At 46.3% G+C, this 19,376-nt stretch overlaps 1 protein-coding gene and 1 long non-coding RNA gene across 3 annotated transcripts in view; one reads left to right on the forward strand and one right to left on the reverse strand.

Annotated features, from left to right (window-relative positions):
• The window catches only part of LOC140508323 (uncharacterized), a 22,052-nt gene extending 13,660 nt beyond the window's left edge, over positions 1-8,392 (reverse strand). Inside the window, exon 1 of the long non-coding RNA XR_011968384.1 lies at positions 8,284-8,392. This is a non-coding gene — a long non-coding RNA (uncharacterized lncRNA). The remainder of the gene's footprint in view (positions 1-8,283) is intronic.
• On the forward strand, positions 7,576-19,002 carry LOC140508295 (zinc finger protein 18-like). 2 transcript variants are annotated; one of them, XM_072616106.1, is made up of 6 exons: positions 7,576-8,475; positions 9,073-9,536; positions 13,685-13,776; positions 14,098-14,254; positions 15,243-15,356; positions 16,500-19,002. In XM_072616106.1, exons 1-6 carry the CDS (start codon positions 8,150-8,152, stop codon positions 17,279-17,281), a joined length of 1,935 nt encoding a protein of 644 aa, XP_072472207.1. In that variant the 5' UTR covers positions 7,576-8,149; the 3' UTR covers positions 17,282-19,002. The 2 variants fall into 2 exon arrangements, with proteins under 2 accessions (XP_072472207.1, XP_072472206.1); XM_072616105.1 differs by having other exon boundaries at positions 7,578-8,471.
• Positions 19,003-19,376: the final 374 nt, after the last annotated feature.

The raw sequence follows: 19,376 nt of genomic DNA on the forward strand, positions 1-19,376 counted from the left end.
AGAGGACTTGGCCTACAGACCCTGGGGGAATTGAGTACCGACCTGGATATCATTCCTGAGTGGCAGCTCGGGAGTGAGGAAGAGTATGATGGAGCTGGTGGAGGCTCTGGAGAGGCAATTCTACTAGCAGATCCTGAGCAGAAAAGGTTGTGGTTGCTTTCAGACCAGAGCACAGGCCAGGAGAGGAGTAAACTCCTCTCCCTTGATTGTGCCACGTTGGAGGAACTGAGAACTTACAGGTCCTTAAAGTATACCCTCCACTTGACAAAGGACTCAAAAGTCAAGTAACTGACTGGGAAAATGCCCCAAAAAGGGAAAAAAATAAGACTATGAAAGGTTACTTTCTTGGTGAACAGGTATTTTCTTCCATCCTTTTGTCTACCATCAAAGGAAGACATAAAAGTCAAGGTTTCTGTATCCAAAACCTCCAAAATAAATATGCAATTGTCTCAGGTCATGAAAGAGCTCAAAAAGGATTTTGAAAATTAAGTAGGAGAGGTGGAGGAAAAATTAAGAAGAGAAATGAGAATGGTGCAAGAACATTATGAAAAGTGAGTCAACAGGTTGTTAAAGGAGACCAAAAAAAAAATGCTGAAGAAAATGACACCTTTAAAAATAGACTAACCCAAATGGCAAAAGAGGTCCAAAAAGCCAATGAGGAGAAGAATGTTATGTTTTAAAATTAGAATGTGCCAAATGGAAAGGGAGATTCAAAAGCTCACTGAAGAAAATAGTTCTTTAAAAATAAAAATGGAGCAGTTGGAAGCTAAGGACTTTATGAGAAACCAAGAAATTACAAAACAAAAATAAAAGAATGAAAAAATAGAAAACAATGTGAAATATCTCATTGGAAAAAACAACTGACCTGGAAAATAGATCCAGGAGACACAATTTAAAAATTATGGGATTACCTGAAAGCCATAATCAAAAAAGGAACCTAGATATCATCTTTCATGAAATTATCAGGGAAAACTGCCCTGATATTCTAGAACTATAGGGTAAAATAAATACTGAAAGAATCCACCAATCATCTCCTGAAAGAGATCCAAAAAAAACCACTCTGAGGAATATTTTAGCCAAATTCCAGAGTTATCAGGTCAAGGAGAAAATATTGCAAGCAACCAGAAAGAAACAATTCGAGTATTGTGGAAAAACAATTAGGATAACACAAGATCCAGCAGCTTCCACATTAAGGGATCACAGGGCTTGGAATATGATATTCCAGAAGTCAGAGGAACTAGAATTAAAATCAAGAATCACTTACCCAACAAAACTGAGTATAATACTTCAGGAGAAAAAATGGTCATTCAGTGAAATATAGGACTTTCAAGTATTCTTGATGAAAAGACCAGAGCTGAATAGAAAATTTGACTTTCAAACACAAGAATCAAGAGAAGCATGAAAAGGTAAACAGGAGAAATCATAAAGGACTTACTAAAGTTGAACTGTTTATATTACTATATGGAAAGATAATATTTGTAACTCTTGAAATTTTTCTCAGTATTTAGGTAGTTGGAGGGATTATATACATATATATCGACAAAGGGCACAGGGTGAGTTAAATAGGAAGGGATGATATCTAAAAAAATAAAATTAAGGAGTGAGAGAGGAATATATTGGGAGGAGAAAGGGAGAAATGGAATGGGGCAAGTTATCTTTCATAAAAGAGGCAAGAAAAACTTTATCAACAGAGGGAAAAAGGGGGGAGGTGAGAGGGAAAAAGTGAAGCTTACTCTCATCACATTTGGCTTAAGGAGAGAATAACATGCGCACTCAATTTGGTATGAAAATCTATCTTACACTACAGGAAAGTAGGAGAGAAGGGGATAAGTGAGGTGTGTGTGTGTGGGATGATAGAAGGGAGAATAAATGGGAGGAGGGAGTAATTAGAAGCAAACACTTTCCTGGAGGGACAAATTCAAAAGAGAGGATAAAATAAATGGGGGGCAGAATAAGATGGAGTGAAATATAGTTAGTCTTTCACAACATGACTATTATGGAAGTCTTTTATATAACTACACATGTATAGCCTGTATTGAATTGCTTGCCTTCCCAGTGTGGATGGGTGGGGAGGGAGGAAGGGAGAGAAGTTGGAACTCAAAATTTCCGGAACAAATGCTGAGAATTGCTTTTGCATGCAACTGAGAAATAAGAAATACAAGTAATGGGATATAGAAATCTATCTTGCCCTACAAGAAAAGAGAGAAGATGGGGGACAAGGGAAGGGAGGGGTGTGACAGAAGGGAGGACAGATTGGGGGAAGGGGTAATCAGAATGCTCAGTGTCTTGGGGTGGAGGAAGGGAGATATGGGGAGAAAATTTGGAACTCAAAATCTTGTGAAAATGAATGTTGAAGACTAAAAATAAATTAATTAATTAAAAAAATAAACATCTCAAGATATATTAAAGAACTGGCTGGAATTTATAAAAAAAACAGGTACCATACTCTAAACAGTAAATGACTGAAGGATTTGAACAGATTGTTTTCAAAAGAAGAAATCTAAGTTGTAACCTGTGGCCTCCCCACCCCTGGATAAAAAATCATATAAAAAAATACTCCAAATCATAATAGTTAGAGTGATACAAATGAGCATTTAGGAGGCTCCACCTCCCATAAAGATGACAAAAGAGAAAAATGACAAATGTCAGAAGGACTAGGGGAAAATGAGCATAATAAAGTGCTGTTGTTGGAGCAATGAATGGCCCAATCTTTCTGGAAAGCATTTGGAACTAGGTCCTACCAGTCCCTAAAGTGTGACCATCACTTACCACTAGGTCTATACCCCAAAGAGAACAAAGAAGAAGGAAAAGGAGATGTAAGTGCAAAATTATCAATACCAGCCTGAGGGAGTGCTCATCAATGGAGAAGTGGATAAACAAATGACAGAATATGAATGTGATAGAATATTCTTATACAATAAGAAGGAATGAAATAGACAATTCCCTTGAGAGTTGGAAAGTCTTGCATGAACTTTTACAGAGTAAAGAGCAGAACAAGGAGACCAATTTGTACAACATTGTAAAGACAACTTCAAACTCTGATCAAAGCAATGGCAAAGGAACCAAAGATGAAGCCATGTTATCTACTTTCTGACTAGGAGGCAACAGACTCAAATGCAGAGTGAAACATCTGTTTGGATTTGACCAATGAGAGAATTTGCTTTACTTGATGATCCACATTTGTTACGAGACCTTTATTTTTTGTTTGTTTATTAGGTCTCTGGAGACACTGGGAAGTGGGAGCTAAAGAGAATAAATGCTTGTTAATTTTAAAAAATTAATAAAGTTTAAGAATTTTTTTAAAAAAAGTTTTCTGTTTGAGGCCACTACGCCCAGGGAAAAGAGGTGATTTAGGTAAGAGTGTGTCCTCTCATGTTGGAGGAGGAGAACTGTTTTTTGCTGTTTTTGCTGCTTCTCAGTCTGTATCTCTAAGTAAAAGCTAACTGATATTAATTGGATCAGTGATATTGGAGCACCAATCACAAGGGACTGCTAATAGTGAGAATACACCCAGAGAGGGATAGTATTAGATAGCATTAGAAAGATGCCCTGCCCCAGTGAGGCCCTTGGGGGAATACCACTTCTAGACCTCAAATTCTATTATGAAGTAGAAGTCACCAAAACCATCTAGTATTGGTTAAACAAGAGAGAGATCAGTGGAAATAGACTAGGTAAGTAAGATTCAGAAATAATAGAATTCAATAACCCAGTATTTGATTAAAAAAACTGTTGGAAAAACTGGAAAGCAGTCTGGCAGAAATTAAGCTTAGACCAAGATCTTACACCACATTCCATACTATATTGTAAGTGGATATATAACCTTAATATTAAATCTTCTGTGACCTTAACATTAAATCTTATGCTATAAAAAATTAGAAGAGAAACAAACCATGTACCTGGTTAAGAGATGTATTCTTAACCAAACAAGAGATAGAGGCGATTATAAAAGATAAAATAGGTAGCTTTGATTACTTGAAACTGAGAAGCTTCTGAACAAACATTAACACATTAGATAAGAAAAGAGGTGATCAAATGGGAAAAAATCTTTGTATCAAATCTCTTGATAAGGACTTGAAATCTAAGATATATAAACAATTCATATGTATGTATACATATATAAGGGCCATTCTGAAGTAGATAAAATTATCAAAGGATACAAATAAATATTTCTCAAAAGAACTGCAAAGTATTCATAACCACCTGAAAAAATGCTCCAAATCACTAATAATAAGAAAAATATGAATCAAAGCAACTCCGAAGTTTTACCTCACACCCTGCAAATTGGTCAAAATGACAAAAATGTCAACTGTCCAAGTTGGAGGGATTGTGGGAAGATGGGCACACTAATATATTCCTAGTGGAGTTATGAAATGGTATAACCATTTTGAAAAGCATTTTGGAATCATACAGATAAAGTGACTAAACTATCCATATGCTTTGAACCAGAGATTCTGTTACTGAACTTAGACTCCAGTGAAACCCTCAATGAAATATGTCTGATGAATATCAAGAAACCTGGGAAGATCCACATGAACTGATAACTGAGTGAAGTCAGCAGAACCAAGAAAACAATATACACAGTGACTACAATGGAAATGGAAAGAGAAATGACCTCAAAAAAATAAAGTTAATTAACAAAATTATAAAATAAGCAAGACTCAGATAAAGGAATATGAAATTACTCCTAAGTCATACCTCCAAGAGGAGGGGGGAGGTCCACAGGTGGTATACATTGCACATGTTTTCAGACTTTCTCGATGTATTGATTAGTTATGCTGATTTTTTTCTCTCTCAAAAAACAAAAACCACTATTTCTCATTTGGGATGGGGAAAGGGAAAGATACATGAAATACTATAGTGATATAAGATAGATAAAACATTAATAAAAATTACTTGAGAAAAAAAAAAGACATCCCCAATCCCTCAGAGAGACAATAACTACTGTTGTACTGAGGGATTTGATTCATCAATGAGAGTGGATGTAAGATCAAGATTCCTAGAGCTTATATCGGAACTCAACATATAACTCTAAAAGCTGCTCTGGTGTGTGATTACTTCTGGTGTTCATTATGTTTCCTTTTTCCTTCCACCAACTATTCCAGCAAATAAAAATTAAACAAAACAAAGTCCTACATTGTCCATGACCGAAAACATATGTCTTATTCTATGCCTTGAATCTACTACCTCTCCATCAGGAGGTACAGAGAATGCTTCATCATTCATACCCTGGAATCTTGGTGGGTTATTGAATTTTATATGAATTCTTAAGTCTTTCAAAGTTGTTTTCTTTTACAACATTTTTATTATTGTAGAAATTGTTCTTCTGGTTCTGTTTACTTCAGTCTGCATCGGTTCATACAAGTCTTCCCAGGTTTCTCTGTAACTATCCCTTTCATCATTTTTTAATAGTACAATATTTCATTATATTCACATCCCATCATTTGTTCAGTTGTTTCCCAAATACCCTCAGTTTCTAGTTTTTGCTATCACAAAAAATACTGCTATAAATATTTTTGCATGTATGAATCCTGAATCAAAGGGTATGTACCGTTTCTGGGCATAGTTCCAAATTGCCTTCTAGGAGGACTGGACCCATTCCTATCTCCACTGACAATGTAGCAACAGGTCTATTCCTCCCCAGCTCCTCCAGCATTAGTCATCTTTGCCAATCTGATGAATAGGGAGTAAAGCTTCACAGTTGGTTTAATTTGCATTCTCTAATTGTTCTAACCACTAATAAGGGATTTAGAGCATTTTTTCATGTGGTTATTGGTAACTTGGATTTATTTCTCCTTTGCATTCTGCCAGTTCATATCCCGGGATGATTTATAAATTGGAGGATGACTCTTAGATTTATAAATTTGAATCCGTTCCTTATATAGCTTGGAAAAGAGACAATAAGAGAAACTCACTGAAAAGATTTCCCCTCCCCCCAGTTGCCAGCTCCCCTTCTAATTTTAACTGTATTCGGTTTGTTTGTGAACAACTTCTAATTTTATATAATTATAAATGTCTATTTTATCTTCTCGGTGTTCCTTGTTTGGCCATGAGTTCTCCTATCCCTAAGTCAGGAAGGTAACTCCTCACTCACAAAATGTCCCCTCTGATGGATTTATCTCATTGTATGGTATGAGATCATGGTTTAGGCTTAATTTCTGCCAGACCCCTTTCCAGTTTTCCAGTAGCATTTTGTCCAGTTGTGAGTTGAGTGTGTCTTTACCCATGGTGTCTTTGCATTTATGGAACAGGTCATTGGATTGTATGCTGTATACCCTACTCTGTTCCACTAATTGACCCCTCTATGTTTTCACCATTACCAAATACTTTTTGATGATTATTGCTGGAGAGTTTGAGATTGGGTCCTACTACTAGGTCCCCGTTTAATTTCATAATTTCGATGCAGATTCTTGGCATTCTGTTTCTCCAGAATCTCCCATTATTTTACCCACCCCGATTCTTTTTCTCTCCAAAGAAGTACTTTTCACAGTTTGACTGGCCTGGCACATGCAGCCTATGTTCCACTGCACCTTGGTGGGGGAGGGACATGCATATGTGCAAACTGTCCCCTATGTGGTTGGGGAAAGGGTTTTATAAACTTTAAACTGCGATAGGATTTACTGGGACTGATTCTTGGGCTCAGAAGAATGTGGCCTCCCCCAGGGCAGGACCGGTTTCCTGGTAGTCTTTGCTTCCTACATCCATAGCAGGTATTTAATGCATGCCCAGGGGGACATCTGGGTCGAACCGGCCTCCTCCTTAAGAGCCCAGTTCTGCCTCTTTCATCTCTTCCTTCTTGGACTTGGCTGATCTATAGATCTCAATATAGACATAAATATGGGTGGATATAGATATTGATTAGACAGATATCCATCACTACATCTCTCTCTATAGATACGTATCTATTTGTAACTACCCATGGACAGAGATTTTTAGGTTGAAAATGACATCCTATTTTGACTTTATAAGCACCATACACACAAGTGTAGGATTGAAAGCCTTGGGTTCGAATCCCGCCTCTTTGGGCGTCGTAAATAAGGGGGCTGGGCCTTTCCTTCCCTAGGAACCATAGTCCATCCCCCCATTAGAGAGGGGGCTCCTCTAGGCTCGCCCAGACTCCATCCCACGGTCCCGGACCGAGGAAGCAGGGGGACGGGAGCTGCTCCCTACATGCGGGAGGGTCTCTGCCTCGGTTTCCCCAGCTGTAAAATAATCAGGTTGCCCTCGAGGATCTCTAAGCGCCTGAGTCTGCCGCGCTGTTGGAACTCCCTCCCCCTCTTAGGGCTTCAGTTTTCCCGTCTGTAAACTAAGGGCGTCAGACGCCGGGATGTTCTCCTGGGACCCTCCAGCACCAGGAGGTCGGCGGCCTGGACCTAATTTGCTTGACCCCGCCCATTCCCAGCCCCCCATCCTGTTTCCCGGAGATTCTAATAGTGAGGGCGGGGCCATGGCGGCGCAGATTTGATTGGACGGAATCCCCGGAGCCATGGTTACGCGGAGAAGACCCAAGGACATATTCAGACGCAGGCGCGTAACCGGGAAGACGCAGCCACCACAGAGAACTACATTTCCCAGGAGAGGCTGGGGCGAATTTTCAGAGGCGACCGCCAACAGAAAGCCCCGGCCTGGAAACATGTGTCCGCAATCAGCCAATGAGCGGCTAGCAGGGTGGCCGGGGCGGGGCGGGGAGAGGGGAGAGAGACAGAGACAGAGAGAGGGGAGGAGGGAAGCCGAGGCAGGGCCGAGGTGAGGGCGGGGCCAGAGCACCCTCTCCCCCTCCCCTTCGCAGCCCTCCCCCTCCCCTCGCTGTCATCCTTTCCTCCCCCTCCTTTCCCTCTCTCATCTCCTCCTCCCTTCCCCCTCCTTCCCCTCCCCCTCCCCTTCTTCTCCACTATGCTCCCCTCCCCCTCCATCCCTTCCCTTCCCCCTCCCCCTTCAGCCCCCTCCCTTCTGCAACCCCCCTCCTGTCATCCCTTCCCTCTCCCCCCATCTTTTCCCCCTCCCCTCCGAGTCCATCCCTACCTCTCCCATATCCCCTCCTCTCCCCCTCCCCTATCCTCTCCCCCCTGCATTCCCTCCCCCTCTCCATCCTCTCCCCCCATCCCTTCAACCCCCTCCCCCGTCCATCACTCCCCCTCCTCCCCTCCCCCCTATGCTCCCCTCCCCCTCTCCCCTTCCCCTCGGTCTCCATCCCCTCCCCCGCCCCCCTTCTCCATCCCCACCATCCCCTCCCCCTCCATCCTCTCCCTTTCTCTCTCCCCTGCTTCCATCCAGCCCCGCACTTACTGCTTCTCTGCTCGGGGTGTGTGTGTCTGCAGGTGGAGGAGGAGGAGGAGGAGGGGGAGGAGGGGGAGGAGGCCCAGGAGGAGCCTGCCTGCAGGGAGGAGACTCCCCGCTCCGCACTGGACATCCAGCCGGCTGGCCGAGCGGGCCGGAGCCGGGCATGAGGAGGCCCCCCGGACGAGCCCCGCAGGGTAGGTGAGCGCCCGGCTGCTGCAGCCCCTTCCCAGCTCCGCTTCTGTGCCCGCCGCCGCCCGGGAGGGCGATCTCAGTGCGGCCAAGCCCTCGTCTCCCGCGGGCACCAGCCCTGGCCTGGCCATGCCCCCCACGCCCCAGGGGAGGGCTCACCAGCGGGCCCGGGGCAGATCTCCGCTTGGCAACAATGTGTCCCTGGGAGTAACCTTGGACAGCTCGCACCGTCAGCCTGCATCTCCTTTTCCTGCCCTGTGCTGGGAATTCTGGCCGTCCTCTCCCCCAGGACTGGAGGGGAGAAGGTGCTGCCCCTCCCTGGGCCGCCCAGATGGGAGTGACCCTGCCTTTCTCAACCCTCAGTTTCCCCTTTTGTCAAAAGAATACTCCAAGTGCCTCCTCCCATTTCTGTGGGGTCCAGAGGCTTTTAGAACACCCCAACAGCCCTGCATGTAGGGGGAGCAAGTGGAGGAGAGGAAGGCTTGGGAAGAGCAGGTTCATGGCATAGGTCACCCAACCAGTCCACACCAGGCCAGGTGGCCTGGCAGAGGAGATTGGGGCCAGGCTGACCTGCCCAGGGCACTGATCAGCTTCCTTCTCTTCTAGCCTCAGGGATGCTGGGAGCTCACTGTGCCTGATGGAGAAGAGAAGAAACGGGAGCCTCCCAGCCCAGAGATGCCCTTCTGCCATGGCCAGTGCCCCCAGAGGCCAGGCCCCTGCTTTGCTGGGACTGGACAGGCTGCTGGTTGTGAAGGTGGAAGAGGAGAAGGAGGCTACATATGTGGAGGTGCCTGACCCCGAGTCCTCGAGGCAACGGTTCCGCCAGTTTGGACTCGATGGGGAGGCATCGGGGCCCCAGGAGGTCCTGGCCCAGCTCCGGGAACTCTGTCACTGGTGGTTGAGACCAGACATTCACACCAAGGAGCAGATGCTGGAGCTGTTGGTCCTGGAGCAGTTCCTGACCCTCCTGCCTAGGCCAGTGCAGGTCCGCGTGAGGGAGGAGCAGTTGACAAGGGCTGAGGAGGTGCTGGGCCTGCTGGAGGGGCTGGACCACATGTTGGAAGAAAATGGTGAGGATGGACTGACCTGGCTCCGGGGGCTGAGGGTCAGTGTGGGGACACTGAGGAGAGGGAGAGCTCCCTGGTGTTGGGCTATGGATCCTAGGCTTGTATAGCAGGCTCCTGGGAAGTCATGGGAGCCACCCTTCACCCCTGCTTTTTCAGGTGAGGAAACTGAGGGCAAAGGAGTGGAAGGGACCCATCCAAGGGAACCTCAAAGTTGGCCATGACTTCAGGGGCTCCTAGTCCAAGCCAAGGCTGAACAGGAATCCCTGAAGTGCTCCTCTGACCTTTGCTTCAAACCCTGCCCTCATGGGAGTCCATGCCCTCCCAATGCATTTTCCCCTCTGGGATGGTGCTCCTTGTCAGGAGGCCCGATGTGCCTCTGCCCCTAGCTCTCGGGAAGGTCTTGGAGCAGTTTGCTTGACTCTTGCTCCTGGTTCTGCCCTGTGGGGCCAGGCAGAATGAGGTCACTCCTCCTTTCCCACGACAGCCTCTCAGATAGTAGCTGTCCTGACCCCTAAGCCTTCTCTTTTCCAGGTTCCTTCTACATATCCTTCAATGCCATGCTCTCAAGGCCTTTCCCTATCCAGACCCCCTTCTGTAGCCTCTGCAGCTCGACTGTCCTTCCACTGGCACTCTCAAAACTGGACAGAGCACTCCAGTAGAGGTCTGACCAGGGCCCATTGAAGCAGGACACATCTCCTTACCTTCTTCTTGGATAATCTGCCTCTTAAGGTCATCTAAGATCACATTAGTTTTATTGGCTGTTGCATTTCACTGCTGAAATTTTGAGAGCTTGCAGTTCATGAAAACCCTAGTCTTTTTTCCTCCTCATGTGAAAATGTAACATCTGGGGACCTCTCACTCTGGGTCTTTAGTTGGCTTCCCTCCTCCTGTCTGGGTGTTTTGTGGGTCTGAAACATACGTAGGTTGTGAGCCCCTACTGAGGTATTTTTACTAGTCAGCCAGAGAACATGGTTCACAAGAGAAGCATTTCAAAGAATACTATGTTAGTAACACTGAGTTCACTCTTCTGCAAATTTGCCTGCCCTCAGCGGGGAGAATGGATGTGCATGGAGGTAATTGGTAAAATCTTCAAAGGGAAGGAATGCAGGTGATCAGTACATACACATAGAGGGGCACTTCTGCCTTTTTCACTGAAAAGCTGGTGCTATCTCTTCTTGTGGAGCTAGTGCTTCTCCGTTGGCTTGATTCCTAACAGACTTTGGATCTCAGCCTTTTCCTGCCTGGCCTTTCCACCAATTTTTTTGGACCTAAGTGTTGGACTTGCCATGTATTCCTGTTAAATGCCAAGTTATTAGGGTCAGCTCCACAGTCCAGTGGCATCTTTGTGGCATCTGGAGGCTCGATAACTGTGCCTTCTCTGCTTTGATCCAAACCATGGCTTAAAATGTGAGGCAGTCCAGGGCTTGCTGCAGAGCCCAGTGACTCTTCTTTAGAGACCTCCTCCCACGGTCATTTGTGAAGCACATACTGTTTTATTTTCCAAGTGTTAGAGACACAAAAAAACCCACACAAGCGTGATCCCCACCATCTAGGGGTACCTTTTACTGTACCTCACTTGGTATCCCCTCATGCACAAGCTCTAGGGCTGCCTGTGCAGCCAGGCCAGCTGTACTTTCTCCTCACCCACTTCTTGCACTCATCCATAGACCAGCACCAAGGATTGTATACAATCTTATTAAACTCTAGGATCTGTCTAGCAACACTCTGAAGGAAGAAATAATGGCCTGGCTACAGCCTGTTCAGATGAAGCCATGTATTCTATAACACTATAGCTCTTTCTTTAATAACATGTTCTGTATGTTCGTCCTTCGTTGCCAAAGAAGACCATGCTATCAGAGAAATAATGACATGACTTGCACTTGACTTTGTTTTGAGTGAGGGAGGGCTGTGCAGGTCACTAGCCTCACTTCTCCTCCAGAGCCACCTGAATCCAGTGACCAGATATTCATCAGGATGACTGGAGATGACCCAGGATGAGGCAATTGGGGTTAAGTGACTTGCCCAAGGTCACACAGCTAGTGAGTGTCAAGTGTCTGAGGTGAGATTTGAACTCAGGTCCTCCTGACTCCTGCACTGGTGCTCTATCCACTGCACCACCTAGCTGCCCTAATAATATGTTCTAAAACGTGAGTGGGGAACCTGAGGCCTTAAGGTCACATGTATCCTTCTAAATCCTTAACATTTATTCTGTAAAATTTGTATTCAGTCAAAAGGCCACACTTAAGGATTTAGAAGGCCCCATCCCTGTTTGAGAACTTTACTAGGAACTGTATGTAGTTCAGCTCCCTGGCTTAAGATGTTCAGCACTGGCCTCTTCAGGCTAGTCGAACCTCTCCTCTCTGGCCTTTCAGCTGTCACTGACTGACGCTCTGCAGTCACACCTGCTAGTTCTTTCAGGACTCTAATCTGTTGTTCATGTGGGACTAGTGACTTGGGCTTTTTGAGGATGTAACTCTTGTAATTTCCAATTTGGCCTGAAGTCACAGAAGTTATCCTTGATCATAGTCCCCTGGTACCAGATCAGATGCTCTCAGCCGGAAACCATGCCAAGGAGTTGGTGGCTAATATCGGTGGAATATTGGAAGGAGGGTAGAAGCTCTCCTTCCAACTAAGGGCTGGAGGATGAAGTTTGGAAGTGCCCTCAAGGCCTCAAAGCCATCTACCCGTGAAAAGCATGTATTAAGCACCATCTATGTGCCAAGCGCCGTGTGCCGGGAGCTGGGGCTACAAAGACAAAAATCCCTACCCTCAGAGTTTATGTTCCGATGGAGGTGGGGGATGATGGCAATATCTGCCTAGTTAGATGGATGAAAAATAATACAGGGTAATTTTTGAGGCAAATCACTAGTGACTTTGGGGATCACAAAGGCTTCATTTAAAACTGGTTCTTGAGCTGTGCTTCTAAGGAAACAGGATTCTCAAAGGTGGAGGAGACAAGGCTTCATTTCAGGCAGGGAACACATCCCCACAAAGGCACTGTGATGGACAATGGAGTGCTGTGTCTGAGCCCCAGAGAAGAAGGCATGTTTGTACAGTAAAGAGTGTGAAAGGCATGATGAACACTAAGGCCTGGAATTCTGTTTAGCTATAGCTGGAATGTTAAAGGAGTGAATATTTTATCCTCATGGCAATAGGGAGTCACTGCAGGATATGGAGCAGTAGAGTGACGTGCTTTAGAATGGCAGTTATGTGGTGGACGGATTGGATTGGATAGAGATAGGGGTGAGGAGAAAGGGGATGAAGTCCTAAAGCAGGCTTATAGCTGTGTTGATGGGAGAAGGCCAGTGATGTGGGGAGGAAGAGGAGTTGGAAATGCCTACCTCAGTCTGTTGTATTTTGTTCAAAGTGTCCACATCCTATGGTCCCTTGGCTAGGGGAGAATTCTTTAAACAAAATATGGTTCTGAGGCCTTGTAGTGCTGAAGAAATGTCAGTGGTTTCCATGTTCAGTGGCAGGCCTGAGGATTGAGGCAGAATGTCTACATTAAGTGTCTGGAGGATTCCCTTGCACCTATCCCATAGGGGCCTTTCCACTCTCTCTCCACCTCTCTAACTGTGTCTTGGGGAGGCAGGGCCATTCAGGACACACCCAGCCAGGGAGCAGAGAAAAGACACTGAGAACAGACATAGACAAACAAGGACACAGATGTCTGCAGAAGATGACTCAGGGAGGAAGTGGAGGGTGAACTCTTGAGCCAGAGAACAGTGGCAGTGATGGACTCAAGAAAGGACTTCCTTTTGGTCACTGTGGACCTGAGTGTACTTGTAAGGGAGTGACTTGCCCAGGGTCTCACAGCTAGTAAGTGTCTGAGGCTGAATTTGAACTCAGAACTTCTTGACTCCAGGTCTGGTGCTCTGTCCATAGCATCACCTAGCTGATTTCGGGGGGATTTGGTCAGCTCTAAATCTGATGATCTTAGGACCTCTGCAGATTCTAGATCTCTTATAGAAAAGTCTTTTTCTTTAGGTCAAGGTTAGAAGGAGTGAGTTCTGGAGGGGTAGGATGGGATTGTGGGGGCCCATGAGGATGGTACCAGATAGAGTATCCCAGATGCGGGGGCCACTGATAGAAAAGTGAGCTTGGGAACATCTGTCCCTTTCTCAGGCTCCCCATTCTCTCTCCCTTCCCAGGCCCACAGATGTCAGAAATCCTGCCATGGCCTCAGGAGCAGCTGAATGGAGACCCTGGTGTGGAGGTGCCCCCAGCCAGAGTTGGATATCAGGTGAGCTGGGAGGGCCTGTCCTCCAAGCTCCCAGGCTTGGTCATTCCTGGCTAGGCCCCTGGCCTGGGGCCTCCCCCATCATGGCCCTGCCTATCTCCCACATGATTCCATTTCTGACTCCTAATTGTGTCCTGATTCTCTGGTCTGCCTTTGTCTCCCTGCCTTTACTCCTGTCCCTGAATACCTGGGACCATAGGGACCCAAGTCTCTTCTTTGTGTCTGCTCCTGGTCCGGGGCCTGTTGTCCCCCCTACTGCCAGCCCAGAGTTGAAGCAGACATGGCCTCTGACAGCATTTTCCCATTGTTGCCTCCGACTCCCAGCTTCCAACAGGACCCTCCCCTGTGGCCGTGGCAGACTTAACCTTTGCTGATGTGACTGTGAGCTTCTCATGGGAAGAGTGGGGGCACTTGGGGCCTGGCCAGAAGGAGCTCTACAGGGATGTGCTTTGGGAGAGTTACGGGCACATGGGTGCCCTCGGTGAGTCATTGGGTGGGCCCAGGGGCTTATTGGCAGGCTCTGACTCTGTCTAGTCCCTGCATCCCTCTCAGCCATCCATCTCCTTGTCTCTGTGACTTCATCACTCATGACTCGAGAATGTGGATTACAATCCCTTTTTACAGATGGAAAACTGAGGCTCAGAGTAGTGACCGGACTGACCTGGGTTACCCAGCCCTGTCCATTTACTGCCAATTCAGTGTTCTGGCTACTGCACCTGGTCCTCTTTCCGTCCTCTGGCTCTGTCTCCCCACACCTTGTCTGTATCCTGACCCCCCCATCTTACTGCTTTGGCTGTTTCCTTGTCTTGACCTCCTTGGTTCCTCCTTGAGTTCCATCTGTCAGACAATGTTGGAGGTTGGGGTGACCTCACTGTGGGGCATTTGGGGGATTAGTCAGGGAGCTGGCCCTTCCCTTAGGGCCAGACTCCTTCCCACCTGGGGAGAAAGAGAGGGAGGGAGGTCTTGCTGGGCGCCAGGACCTTCCCTCCTCTTTGGTTCTTTCCTAAAACCATAGGCTGAGGTGGAGGGAGGGAAGAAGATGGGCCAGGAAAACCAGGGTTTCCCTTTGTACAATTAAGGGGGAGAAGCAAAGAGAAGGAGAGACAGTGGAACAAACCACAAGGGTTTGGAGGGAGACAAGAAGCATCCTGGCAAGTACCATGATAGGCTCAGGTAGGAATAGACAGGAGACAGAAACCACAGGACTGGAGGAGGAGGCCCTGAGGGACCTCTGGAGAGTCAGGCAGGAAGGGTGATGAGGAGCTGGGCAGGGACCCTGATAATGGAGCCACGACTGAGTGAGCAGCAGACACACACAGATAGGCAGACAGTCACAGGGGCAGGGTGGGGACACAACCTGGGATCCTCCCTCAGTCCCCCCACCCAAGTGCCCCCATCCCCCCTGTCTCCTTTTTGGGGCTCACAGGGTCATTAAGTCTCCCCTCTTCCCTCTCTTCTTTCCTGATCAGGAATCCCTGTTCCCAAACCAGACCTGATTGCCTTGATTGATGGAGAGGAGGAGGCCAAAGGTAGGCAGCCCTGCTTGGCTGGAGAGGAGAGTGTACCAGGAGAAGCCCACCCAGGTGAGGAAGCTATGCCCAGTGCTCATCTAGCCTGCCTTCTCATTCCACTGGTACTAGACCTGAGTGACAGCCCAGGGGAGGTATATATCCTTGTCCCTGTCAGCTCCGTGGCCCCTAGTCCATGGGACTCACAGACTGGTCTATGTCCCACCCTGCCATGTTGGGTAATTCTGGCAGTAGAGACCCTCACCTGCCCTGCAGGCATACACTGTCTTGAATGTTGGATGGAGGCTCTTGTAGATAGCCTGCTGTGCATAGGTACCCCAGCCACTATAGTGCTCCTGGTCCCCACTCCTGCCTTCCCACTCAGCCCCAGCCCTAGCCAGGCTTTCTTGGGCCCAGCTGCCTTGGTGGCATTGCCATTGCCAGTCAATCTGTGTTGGGTCCTTCTCTGCAAGGAGGGGCAGGCTTCCCTGTAGTTTGCAGCTCTCAGCCAATGGACAGATCCTGCCTCTGTGTTGCCATGGACATGAGTCCTCTTGAAATCCCTGTGCCCCCAGTGGAGCCAGGACCCCAATCATGAACTCGTGTCCTTCCTTCCTCAGGAACTACATCCTAAGGGATCATGTTCATTCCCTTCATTCCCTGGGACTGAGGTCCAAGAGTGGACTGCAAGTCCCAAAGCTGGGTAGAGTTGTCTGGGCTCAGATCCTGTAAGGTCCTCCCATAACAAAGTGATGCTCTGCCTCCAAGGACGGCCATGGCCAGTTCTCTTGTCCCTGAGCCTCTGTTTTTGGCAAAATGAGGTGCCTGGCCTGCACAAGGTTGGCAGAGCACTTAGGGTACATTGTCTCACTTGAGCCTCAGGATAAGCCTGTAAGTGTTGTTATTCCAATTTTACTGATGAGGAAACTGAGGCTCAGAGCAGTTAAGTCACCTGCTTGTTAATGTCAGAGGCAGGATTTGAACCCAGGTCTAAGTCCAACCTTCTTGTCTACTGTACTGTGTTCTAAAGGTCATTCTTTAAGATTGTTTATAACTCTGGAAAAGTTCCTTTCTTGGCCCCTGGAAATGTAAGCCAGGGCTTTTACGAAGTTTTGGCCACAGTGAAGATGCTTTTTGTCTTTGTCTTCTTGGGAGCATCCCTAATGGGGCAGGTCAGAGGCTCCATTTCCTTCTTACTTGAATCCTTTCTCCCTCCAGGCAGTGGAAAGAGACTCTGTAAGGGGGCTTCTCAAGACAAACACCCCCAGCCTAGAGCTCTGCAAGCTACCACCTCCCTTCTGGAACAGGCAGAGTCATCGAGGCAGGATACAAGCAGAAGGGCTTCTGCAGAGGGACCAGCAAGACCCTGTGTCACCCCTGCTCCTCAGAAAGACCTTGTGGCTGCAAGCATCCCAACTGTACAGCTCCAACTCCCCTCTACAAAAGGAGGCAAAGGGAAAGTTCAACAGAGACCTCTCCCCAGTGAGGGAGGGGCCCCTCGCTGCTTGGAAGAGAAGAGCACCTGGAAAGACCTCCCAGGTCTGCCCAAGGGACCCAAACAATACAGATGTAGAGACTGTGGGAAAAGCTTCCACTGCAAATCTCCACTTGTGCGCCACCAGAGGACACACACAGGTGAAAAACCATTTAAATGCCCTGACTGTGGGAAAGACTTCAGCCAGAGATCCAATCTGAACATTCACCAGAGAGTCCACACCGGGGAGAAGCCCTACACCTGTGCTGACTGTGGAAAAGGGTTTAGCCACCAGACTACACTGCGTATCCACAGGAGAACCCACATGAAAGAGAAGCCCTACACATGTACTGAGTGTGGCAAAGGCTTCAGCCAGACATCCCACCTGCACGTCCATCAGCGTGTCCACACGGGCGAAAAGCCCTACAAGTGTCTTGTTTGCGGCAAAGGCTTCAAACAGAGCTCCAACCTGCAGGTCCATCAGAGAGTCCACCGGGGAACAGTGTCCTCTAATCGCCCTGAGTGATGCCCAAGAGCCCCACAGTCCACTACCTCATTCACTCATTCAGCAGTTCTTACTAAAAATCTGCTCACTGTTGAGTTCTGTCATGTCATGAATACAAAGAGAAATGTACCACAAGCCTTCTTCTGAATAATTTAGAGTTGAAGGATGATGGGGAGAAAGGGACATGAATAAGAGGCCATGAGCTTTAAATAAAGAGTTGTATTTTGGGTTAGAGGATCCAGCTCAGTTTCCTTCTTCCTGTACCATCCTTAACCATGACATCCATTTCTCTGGTCCTCTCTCAATCTCCTCTACAAAATATGGGAGCTGGGCAGAAGAACAGTGGGGTTGAGTGGAAGGAAGGAGTCCTGGGTTTGAAGTCAGGGGACCCCACTTAGAATCTCAGCCCTGCCATGTACCAACTTCACTTCTCAGGGTCTCTTCTATAAAAAGTAAGACATTGGTCCCAGCTACTGTGTTAAGTTCTCACTATTTCACAAAAATGGCTTGATAAATTGGAAAGCAGTCTGGCAGAAAATAGGCATAGATCAACATCTCACACCACATAGCAAGATAAGCTCCAAATAAATACATAATGTAGACATAACCGATGATAATCAAATCAGGCACTCAACAAAGAAATTCTATAGATGGGGGAAGTGTTCATGTCCCAACAAGGGAGATGATCACAGAAGACAAAATGGACAATTTTAACAATATAAAGATGTCTTAGTACAAAGAAAACTCATGTAGTTAAAATTAGGCAGGAATCAGAGAACTGGAGGAAAATGTCTGTGGCAGATAATCTCTGATAAAGGTCTCTTTTTCAAGAAATGTAAGGAACTTATTAAAATTTACACAAAAGTATTTGAAGAGGGAGTTTTCAGAGAAAGAAATCCAAACTATCAACATATCAAAGTGCTTCAAATCAGTAATATTTGAAGAAATAAGAAATAAAAGCAACTTGGTTGCCTCATATTCATCAAAGGTGATGAGAGGAAAATGACAAAGGTTGAAGGGGCTGTGGGAAAACAGACACCCCAATGAAGTGTTGATGGAGCTGTGAATGAATCTGGCCATTCTGGAAAGCAACATGGACCTTTGTCTATCTAAGAGTCACCAAACTGTGCATATCCTTTGTCAGCATTACCACAACTTGTCATATGCCACCACCACCCCCAATCAAAGAAAGGAAAAAGACCCATATACATATATACACATACATATACATATACGAATATATATACATACACACAAGAAAATATGGTAGCTTTTCCTGTGGTAGCAAAAACCCCCCCACAAAACTCTGGAAACTAAGGTGGTACCCACCTATGGGGAAAGGCTAAATAAATTATCATATGTGAACATAATGCAATAGTTTTGCCATATGAAATTATTAAATGGATAAATTTACAGGAAACTGTGAAGACCTTTCTAAACTGATGTACTATATAGTGGATATCAGCATTATGAAAAGAGACAATGTAAGACTGAAGAGTTCCAAGGCAATCACAAAACAGGAGTCCAGTGGATCAATAATGAAGCATGTTTCCATCTCTTGACAGAGAGGTGATAGACTCAAAGTGACATGTATGTTTTGGATGCAGACAATAGGAATTTGCTTTGCTTGACTATGCATATTTGTTACAAGGATTTTGATTATCTTTGTTGTTCTGTTGGGAGGGAAAAAATAAATGCTTTAAACTGGAAAAAATAAAATTTTTAAATATTTTGTGGTTGGATTCCAAGCTCCAAGATCTTTTATCATATGATTGAGAGATCAGTCAGATCCCTTCCTGCTTTGAATCCTACACATTATGAAATATGAGAGTGAGGTAAATGCAAATGTTGAAGATCTGTGGAAAATTAGAGGAGGCAGTTCTCACTATGCAATAGGTGATGAGGAATCAAGGAAGCTTTCATGGAGGAGGAGGCCCCTAAGCAAGCCTCAGAAGAGATGGACTTTACCAGACCAACATGGAGGAAGAGCTTTCCAGGCATGAGAGATGAGATGACCAAGGTAGAGGCAAAGATGAGAAATAAAGGTTGGAGGTTAGTCTGCTCTGGCCAGAGCATAGAGTATGCAAAGAGAAGGAGGACAAGCTAGGACTAGGAA

Source organism: Notamacropus eugenii, chromosome 5, assembly GCF_028372415.1.
Source record: "Notamacropus eugenii isolate mMacEug1 chromosome 5, mMacEug1.pri_v2, whole genome shotgun sequence".
NCBI classification, from domain to species: domain Eukaryota; kingdom Metazoa; phylum Chordata; class Mammalia; order Diprotodontia; family Macropodidae; genus Notamacropus; species Notamacropus eugenii.